The sequence below is a fragment of the Polypterus senegalus genome, chromosome 6 (genome assembly GCF_016835505.1).
Source record: "Polypterus senegalus isolate Bchr_013 chromosome 6, ASM1683550v1, whole genome shotgun sequence".
NCBI lineage: Eukaryota > Metazoa > Chordata > Cladistia > Polypteriformes > Polypteridae > Polypterus > Polypterus senegalus.
Window position 1 is genome coordinate 40,971,747 of NC_053159.1, and position 10,707 is coordinate 40,982,453.

The 10,707-nt window shown below is 37.5% G+C and overlaps 1 protein-coding gene across 1 annotated transcript in view; it reads right to left on the reverse strand.

The window, feature by feature from the left end:
- tmeff2a (transmembrane protein with EGF-like and two follistatin-like domains 2a) overlaps nt 1–10,707 on the reverse strand; it is a 725,006-nt gene that overhangs the window by 435,190 nt on the left and 279,109 nt on the right. The window contains exon 4 of the mRNA XM_039755899.1: nt 9,492–9,518. Coding sequence (XP_039611833.1) covers nt 9,492–9,518 — 27 coding nt within the window. The remainder of the gene's footprint in view (nt 1–9,491; nt 9,519–10,707) is intronic.

The window sequence follows — 10,707 nt, forward strand, 5'->3', positions numbered from 1 at the left end:
ACACTTCCTACACTCCTGTTTCACTGGAAAGAGAGATCAAGAGAGTTTTTTTTCATAAACTATTTCTTTCCAAAAATGTTTTGTTCATTAATTTTATATTTACTATATACAGTAAATGTTTGTAACCTACATCTTCCCCTGTATGTTAAGCTTGAGGGGGAAGGGCCAGCTAACGCTGCAGCTTTGGAACCGCCTCCTAGGTTTAATAATCCTGCAGAATCCACAGGGCTAATGCTGCGATCTTGGTGTACAGTAATCCCTCCTCGATCGCAGACGTTGCGTTCCAGAACCCCCCTGCGATAGATGAAAATCCGCGAAGTAGAAACCATATGTTTGTATGGTTATTTTTATATATTTTAAGCCCTTATAAACTCTCCCACACTGTTAACATTATTAGAGTCCTCTAGACATGAAATAACACCCTTTAGTCAAAAGTTTAAACTGTGCTCCATGACAAGACAGAGATGACAGTTCTTTCTCACAATTAAAAGAATGCAAACATATCTTCTCTTCAAAGGAGCGCCGTCAGGAGCAGAGAATGTCAGAGAGAGAGAGAGAGATAAAAGCAAACAATCAAAAAATCAATACGTGCTTTGAAGTATGCTGAAGCACTGCGATAAAGCGGCATTTTGTATCCTCTCTTGGCAAACAGCCTCTGTGCAAACAGCCCCTCTGCTCACACCCACTCTGTCAGGCGCAGAGAATGTCAGAGAAGGTGAGAGAGAGAGAAAAGCAAACAATCGAGCACCGCGCGGGAAGCATATCTTATATCATTGAGGAGTTTTAGTTAATATGTAATACATGCTCTGATTGGGTAGCTTCTAAGCCATCCGCCAATAGCGTCCCTTGTATGAAATCCACTGGGCAAACAAACTGAGGAAGCATGTACCATAAATTAAAAGACCCATTGTCCGCAGAAATCCGCGAACCAGCGAAAAATCCGTGATATATATTTAGATATGCTTACATTTAAAGTCTGCGATACAGTGAAGCCCCGAAAGTCGAAGCGCGATATAGTGAGGGATTACTGTATTGCTTTGTTTATCAACTCTCCGTTGGATTTGTGAACTCTGTAAATTCTAGTATTTTGTTTTGGTTTTTGGACTTGTGGTGTGCTTAAAAGGAATAAGATTTTTTGGACTATTCATTGATTTGCTATCTTTTTTTGCCTTTGTTAAGACATATCTTCTTGAATATTTGAGTTTTGGGTATGCTGATTTTGAGAAAATTACCTGATTGGGACTTTTGAAGCCTAATCCTGGAGGTAAAGCCTGTGCATATGGGTTTTGAGAACTGGGTAGAATGCAAGACAAGGAAGTATTTATTTCCTTGTACTCTGCATACAGCCCCAATTTCAAAAAAGTTGGAATGCTATGTAAAATGTAAATAAAAATAGAATGCAATGATTTGCAAATTTCATAAACCCATATTTTATTCACAATTGAACATTTAAAATATATCAGATGTTTAAACTGTGAAAATGTACCACTTTATGAAAAGAGTAAGGTCATTTTGAAACACAGCCATGTTGAACATTGTGCAGCATTGCCTCTTCTTTTAACAACAGTCCATAAACATCTGGGCACTGAGGAGACCAGTTGCTGGATTTTTAGGAGATGAATGTTGTCCCATTCTTGTCTGATATAGGATTCTAGCTGCTCAACAGTCCTGAGTCTTCATTGTTGTACTTTTCGTTTCGTCATGTTTCAAATGTATTCAGTTGGTGAAGGGTGTGGTCTGCAGGCAGTCAAGATCAGCACCCGGACTTTTCTATAGAGTGGTCCAGATCTAATTATGCAAGTTTCATTACACTATAACCTATTAAGTTTATTACATAGAAGAATCTCCCGAAAAATCTCAGACCATCAAGATGTGTGTGAACTGACGACATGAAGAATCGTCTTTGCGCCGAACTGGAATCGTCCCCGCATTAATCAAAGTCATCTGCAAAATTAGATCTGGACCACCCTGTACTATGAAACCATGCTGTTGTTATAGATGCAGCATTCGGTTTTGTCATTGTCTTGCTGAGGATGGGAGCATATGTTGCTCTAAAACCTATACTTTTCAGCATTGATGGCGCCTTTCCAGATTTGCAAATTGCCAATTCCAAGGGCACTAATGCACCCCCATACCATCAGAAATGCAGGCTTTTGACCTGAGCACTGATAGCAAGCCGGATGGTCCTTCTCCTCCTTAGTCCAGAGGACTTGGTGCCCATTTTTTCCAAAAAGAATTTCAAATTTTGATTTGTCTGACCACAGAACAGTTTTCCACTTTGCCTCAGTCCATTTTAAATAAGTTTTGGCCAGAGAAGATGGCAACATTTCTGGATCATATTCACTTGTGGCTTCTTCTTTGCATGATAAAGCTTTAACCTGCATGTGTGGATAGCATGGTTAACTCTGTTAACAGACAATGATTTCTGGAAGTGTTCCTGAGCTCATGCATTGATTTCCTTGACAGAATCAGTCCTGTTTTCAATGCAGTGCCTCCTGAGGTTTGAAGATCACAGGCATCCAATATTGATTTTCGGCCTTGTCCCTTATGCACAGAGATTCCTCCTGATTTTTCTTTTGATGTTATCATGTATTGTAGATGATAAGATATTCCAAGTCTTTGCAATTTTATGTCAAAGGAAAATTATTCTGAAAAAAGCTGCTCTTTTTATACCCAGTCATGTTACTGACCTGTTTCCAATTAACCTGGTTATGTTCCTAAAGCTGTTTCTTTTTAGTATCACTTTCTTTTTCAGACTTTTGTTTCTCCCATCCCAACTTTTTTGAGATATGTTGTTGTGATCAACTTCAAAATGAGCTACACATTTTCACGAAATAGTAAAATGTGTCATTTTCAACATTTGATGTTTTCTATGTTCAATTGTGAATAAAATATGGGTTTACAGTATGAGATTTGCAAATCATTGCATTCTGTTTTTATTTACATTTTACACAGCATCCCAACTTTGAAGGAATTAGGGTTGTACATAAAAATAAATAATCTGCAAACCCTTGAATATTGATTATATTTTGACTTGTGCCAAGTCTCCTGTTTGCAGTTAATAGACCAACATATTGTAACTACAGGTGACTGTCCAGAAAGTCCAGACAGGTCCTTTCACAAGGACATAATATCTCCTATTTAATTGAATATGCAGCAGGAGTATAGGTGAGATTAAGATGTGCACAGTCTTTTGCTGGAAATGGCTAAGTGGCTAAGCTGGGTCATTATGATATGCATCTGAATATCTAAAAGCCTAACTGAAATAAAAAATGCAAGGTAATGAAAATGCCAGAGTGCTAGAAAGCAAAAAACACAGTATTTCAATAATTCTCAAAAAGTGTTATGTCAATATGGTCAATATCACAATATCTGAATGTCTGACAGCAAGTCAGATACTTTACCATAGGGGTTTAGATTTGTTTTATTGCATAATAACTGAAAATATTTATTTTTTGTTTTGGCATTTCTAACGCATTCCAAAAAAATTCTGATCATTAGAAGTCCTGGGATATTTGAATTTGAGACTGAGTGGACTACCTGATTTGAACATGTACACTGAAGTAAAACAGGACAATATAGTGCTTCAGGGGCTACTGCTGGTGCCCCAAGGACTTGTGTTCTATTCCGCAATTTCTCTGTGTGGGTATTCTATTCACTTAGTGAGTTTTATGCAAGGACTCTTCCCCGACCCAAAGTTACTCATTGTAAGGTCAATTAAAAATAAATTTAGTTACTTCTTCATAATCACAGTATATACATGTATTAATTTGCCACATAAAAAGTGTGTTCTAAACTGATTTTTTTTAAAATAAATTTGAAAAATATCCCATCTGTTCTTGCAGTTTACACTGAGGTTAATGGGTATACACATCCATAATTGAATTCAAAAGTCTTAAAAGTTACTAAAAAACATCTCTGAAGTAGCAAATCATTCTGCATTTATAAGGCATCCTTGTGATAAGGAAGGAAGGAAGGAAACTAGAAAAATGTATTTTATTACAGATTAGTGGAACTTTTTACCTGAGATAAGAATACATTTCTTTTTTGCTTGTCTGCTTACAACCGCCATAGTGGTTGGAATGCTACGACAACCCAACAAGCCCCCAAAGCAAAGCTATTTTTCTGTTTAAAATCTTACATTTGCTTCTGCAATTCTGTTTCTGTAGTTGTTGCGTTCTGCCATGGCTTGTAACAACAGGCAGATGTGCGCTCAAATAATATAATAGTGTTAAACGGTTAAACTGGCCCATGTGTTTGTGTGTGTGTGTTTATCTGTTAATGTGTTCCTGTCCATGTGTTGTTCCTGCTTGAAGCTTGCTACTATAATCTCCAGCTACCCCACGATCCTGCCTAGGAAAAGGGGTTAGGAAGATGGAAGGATTATTATTATCAATAATTTTGTGCCTATAACAGAGAAAAATATATGAATATATTAATCATCTTCCTAGCATTTGTCCCACATTGACACAGGGTCTGCTTTTTGGCATACCACTTTCCACTTGATCTGGTCCAGGGCATCTTCGTGGGGTGGCATTGACTTTGAACATATCATCCCTCAATTGATCGAGTCAGCATTATTTTGGGCACCAGCATTGCCGCTTTCACTGTGGGCTGAGGCGCAAGAATATCTTTGCCATGGACTGCTTGTTGTTATGCATCAATGGCCATATCATTGGAAATGCACTATTCTATTTAAATATGGTAAAGGAACGGAAGATATTAAGGACAGCATTTAATAATAATGACAATAATAATGAATGGAATGGTGGCACAATGGTAGCATTGCTTTCTTGCAGTGAAGGAGACTGGGATTCACATATGCCTGGAGTTTGAAAATTCTCGCTAGATGTTCTGGATTCTTCCTACAGTCTAAACACATGCAGGAAAGGTGGATTGGCATTGTTAAAGTGTCCTGTGTCTGTGTGTGTATGTGTTCATCCATCAGACTGGCACCCTGTCAAGTGATTGTAGTTGCCTTGCTGGGACTGACTCCAGTTGTCCTACAACTTTACCCTGGATAAGCAGGCTAGGAAGACAGGCATCCATTCATCCACCCATCTATCTATTCAGTTTTTGTCACCTAATTACATACTATGACCCTGCTCAATATTCTCTGTCACTGAAGCACCCGTGTACATTATTAATCTGCCAGCAGGAAGCAATCTTTATGATATAAAGAAATAAGCTTCCATATAGTGATAGAATAAAAGTGATCATAAGTGTGCCTTTTTTCAGTTATTATTGTCAAGAACAGAGACATCAATTCACATCTGAATATATCAAAATTAAATATTATCAATATTAGGAGCTTGGCAATAACTTGGTCAATGTAAATCCATGCCTCTGTGGCCAAGTTCCTCCTCCCCATGCCACAGGCAGCAACAATGACAGTCTCCATGGGGCTGAAACTTTGCCAGTGGAGAAGACAAACAGGGTAGCTGGTGAATTGATGCACCCAGCAGTCTCCTTTTAAAATGGCTGAATCTCACAACAATGGTTTGCATTTTAACCTTCTTAAAACAACACAGACTTGCTGTTTTGCAATGTGTGTAGTACTTCAGTACTCAAATATATTTGTGGCTTAAAAAATAAACATGTTTGGTATGTTTTAAGGCTTTTCATTCAAGTATGGACCTGTGTACCCTTTAGAACCATTGTAAGCTGCAAGAACAGACCAAATATTTTTAAAATTTATTAAACACATTTCACTTTAGAACATTATTTTATGTGGCAAATTAATATTTATCATGATTGTGAAGACATAAAGTCCACTTGATAAATACCAAACCTTTATTCATTGTATACAGTTTTCGGGGAAACAGAGTGTTTATCAGCTGTGGACTTCTGTAACAGAAGTGGAGGGTTAAGAAATGACCAGAGGGAAGTGTTATTTTTTAAGTAATTAATGCAGAAGAATAATGTGGAGAAAACAAGGGAAAATTTTTTGTCATAAAAGGGATTTCACTCACTACAATAAAAAAGCTACTAAAATTACAGAATCAGATAAATTAAGAAAATTTTAAGTATAACCACTGCGGTGGGCTGGCGCCCTGCCTGGGGTTTGTTTCCTGTCTTGCACCCTGTGTTGGCTAGGATTGGCTCCAGCAGACCCCTGTGACCCTATAGTTAGGATATGGCGGGTTGGAGAATGGCTGGATTAAGTATAACCATCTTATTACGACCATAACAAAAATCATTAAAATCACTTTCAAACATTTCTTCTACATGTTACTGAGTGGCTTTAGACATAATGAATGTGAAATAAACAAAAAGATCAGCAATTAAATATTTTAAAAGAGTCCATTCATTCATCACAACAATTAAAAACTGTCTGCTATGGTTATTTAAACACAATTAACATCTCCACACATTTTGCACGCCTCCAAGCCAATTTTTACCTTAAGAAATTACCTAATTTGACATAAAAGGTCCCATAAATGAAATTATATTAAATGGAGAGAAAAACAGAAGATACTGATGCACCCAATACACACTACACCGACTAATGTCTTTTAAAATGGCATATGTCATTAAAAGAAAATTAAAGAGATGATTACTGCCATAAGGCTTTCTAAAACTGTAGGTCTTTACTACAATAGAATATACAATGAGAAACCATCAACTAAAATCCCTAGGAAGCACAGCAAGAAGCCTTAAACCAGTATTACTGTAAAGGTGCAATCCTGTGCTGAATGTGCCTCAGCTGTTTAACACCATAAAAAGACACTTAACCGCAAAAAATCAGCTGTGAAACTGTCACAGAATTTCAATAACAATATGATGCTTGATGCATAATTCATTCTGAGCTATTAAAATAGGCTCCCCTTTTATCTCACTAAGGCATCATCTATCACAGAACTCACACTTCGGATAAGAAAGGAAGGACAGATGCACATCTATTTCATCATTAATATTTCAAAACTCAAAATTGTTTTATCAGTGGGTTGAAAATGAAATGGAGAAATGTTATCTCATCTTTTAAAGTGATTACTAAACTATTCCTTCGTCACATTTAAAGATCACCCTGAAAGTATATATTTGGAAATTAGAAGAAATACTGCACCAAACAAAGTATTCACCACTTGGAAGATTTCACATTTTATTGTTATATTACATTGAATCACAGTGGATTTCATTGTTTTTTTCTTGACTCTGAAAAACAGAAAAAGGTTCTTTAATGTCAACATGAAAAAGATTAGTGCAAATTGGTCTAAATTAATTATAATTATAAAACACAAAATAATGAATTGACTGCATAGGTATTCACCCTCTTCAAGTCAGTATTTAGTAGACGGACCTTTGGCAGAGATAACAACCTTGCGTCTGTGTGCTCAGGTTCCTGCCATTTTATCTCCATTCTTCTTTGCAAAACTGCACAAGCTCTGCCAGGTTGCAAAGGGATTGTGAGTGAAAAGCCTTTTTCAAATCCAGTCACAAATTCTCAATTAAGATCTACCTGACTAGGTGTCACTTCAGGTCATAAATGTTGTTTTTAATCCATTCACGTGTGGCTTTGACATTATGCTTAGGAGAAGATTTGTTTTCCAGTAAGATTCTTGCAGACTATATTCAGTTTCTTCCAGTTTTTCTCTGTATTTTGTTGCATTCATTTTACTGTTTACCCTCACACGCCTTTCTGGGCCTGCTGCAGATTCATAATGAAATGGTGTGTTTTTGATAAAGCATGGCATGTAGAAATGGCTAGAAAGGTTCATTTTGGCCCCATCAGACCATAAAATCTTATCTTAACTGACTTCAAAGTCTATGTGCAGTCTGGCAAACCCTAGCTGAGTTGTCTTGAGCATTTTTTTTAACAGTTGCTTTCTCTTTACCACTCTTCCATAAAGCAGTGATTGGTGAAGCACTTAAGCAGCAGTTGCTCTCTCAAACTTGTAACTCCATCAGCATTATCATAGGTCTCTTTGTAGCCTCCCTCACTAGCCTTCTTGCACGATCACTCAGCTTTTGTGTATGGCCTTCTCTAGACAGATTTACAGCTTCATCACACACTCTTCATATTTCTTACTAATGGATTTAATTGGACTTTAAGGGATTTTCAGTGACTTGTATATTTTCTTGTCTTCATCCGCTGACTTGTGCTTTTCATTCTCATTTTTACAGAGCTGCTTGGAATGTTCTTTTGTCTTTATTGTGTAGGTTTGGCCACAATACTAACTCGCCAAGTTTGATCTTTCAGATAAGGTGCATTTATACCACAATCAAGTGAAACACCTTGACTACAGAAAGGTGATCTTAGTTTAACTAATAATGTGACTTTTAAAACCAATTAGCTACACAAGTAATATTTTAGTGGTGTCATATTAAAAGGGGGTGAACACTTATGCACTTAATTATTTGTTGTTTTATATTAATAAATTAGACCACTTTGCAGAGATCTGTTTTAACTTGTACATTAAATGGTCTTTTTCTGTTGATCAATGTCAAGAAAGCCAAATTAAATCCACTGTGATTCAATGTGATATAACAATAAAATGTGAAAACTTCCAAGGGGTTGAGTACTTTTAAATGTCAGTGTGACTACAAAGGTACCATTCATTCATTATTAGAAAATCTGATGTATAACTGGACTTTTTTTTTTACACTTGATACAATATGCAGATGATTTGTAAAAAACTAAAATGTAACTGCTAAGTCAATCCATGCATGCATATTGTATACATTTAAACATTAAAATCTAAAATTGTTGTAAAGACAGACAACACCATCCCAGTAAATATAGATAGCAGTAACTGTTTCTCAAAGGGAGACTGAAAAGCCCAAAAGTGAAGTGCACTGCCTGGTGATCACTTACTAATATAGCCTTATCTGTCTTTTTCTTACTGCACAAGGGTGGAACCCAGCATGGCCTTCTGCTGGTGTAGCCCATCTGGTTCAGAACCCAACATATTGTCTGTTCAGACATACCCTTTTGCCCATCACTAATATAAAACAGTTGTTATTTGAAACTGTACTTTTGGTATTCATGCTGTTCTTGTAAGCATGAATGCATCTCACCATGCTCTGGAAACCTCGGGTTATTCGTGCCCAAAGAGCTGCTCCTTGCATGATACTTTTTGCTTAGTGCCTTATTCTTTGTAAACTCCATAGAGACTACTGCAAGAGACCAGCTATTTCAGAAATGCTGGAACATTTTGTGGCACAAATCATAATCATACCACGGCCAAAAGTCAATGCCTTTTGCCCAGTCAATTAAATCACTTGATCATGCCAGATTTCCACATAAATTGAATTGTCGCAACATGAATGGTTGTTTTAAATAACAAGCCAGTGAACTTGAAAAAGCAGCTACCCAGTGTAAATCAGAAAAACACTTAAATAAATGGCAAATATTTTATACATATTTCAAAACATGGGTCTTGTTTTAATGTAAATTATATTAAGTCAACTTATACTTATGAGCAGAGTATAGTTTAAAAGTCTTTTGATGCAAAGGAAGAAAATGTTTTTACATGTTAATCAACACTTACCCTCATCTCCAGAACCAGATGCTGCATCTGTAAATAAAGACAAACAAATTATTTTAATTATACATCTTTAACTAAATAATTATTCACAAGGGTTATAAGATATACAGTAAATAGCAGGGGAAGAAGCTGACATTTATATCAGCTTTACAAAGAGCAAAAATCTCATGCACAATAGCAGAAAACTCAAGAATATACAGTATTCTCAGGCATTTATCCTGTGATGTCTGGGTTAGGAGCAACACCACAAACTGCTGCTGTTCTCTTAACAAGTGACTATGTATTAAAACCTTGCCACACAATTACTATGCAGCTTTACTAATACTGAAACTGTTCAAAAACAGTACTCAGAGGAAAACCCTTATAGACACTGGTCAGGTCAGGTCGGGTCAGTTCAGGTTGGGAAGCATGCATTGGTACATCATGTTGTCACACCCACCACACAACGAAGCAGTTCAGGATCCTGGATGGCAACCCCCCCAGGCAGACTCGTGGTCCAGTCCTACCCTCCAGAAATGACCCTGTATGTGCCACAGCCAGATGTTACTTGGGAGTCCCATTGGCCTGTTTCAGCCTCTCTACGTCCTCAACAAGGAGGATGTTGTGAGCCGGATCACCCTCACGGAATCGCGCCACATGGCCATAGTGCCATATCTGACACTTCCTCATAGTGCAGGTAATGTGTCTCATCCGAGACTCCATGAGCAACCACTCATTCAACACAAAGTCAAACCAGCAGCATCCATGGATTCTCTGAAGAGACAGAGTATCAAAGGAGTGCAGTCCTCGTCTCAGGTCACTGGACAGCGTCTATGTCTCTCAACCATATACCAAGACAGGAAGCACCAGGACTGTAAAGACTTGGATCTTCATTCTTTTGCATAGATATCAGGAGCACCACACACCCCTTTCCAGCGACCTTATGACGCCCCATGCTTTTGCAATCCATCTATTGACTTCATGGAAATAGTCACCAAAGACATGAATGTCACTGCCAAGGTAAGTAAACCTCTTGACAATGTTTACACTCTTTCTGCAGACAGACACACTGCTAATGGCTGTTCCTAAGAGGTCATTAAAAGCCTGGATCTTGGTCATGATCCAGGAGACTCATAAGCCCAGACACTCAGACTCCTCGCTCAGTCTCTTGAGAGCCCTGAGCAGAGCTTCCAATGACTCTGCGAAGATCATAGCATCGTCGGCAAAGTCAAGATCATTG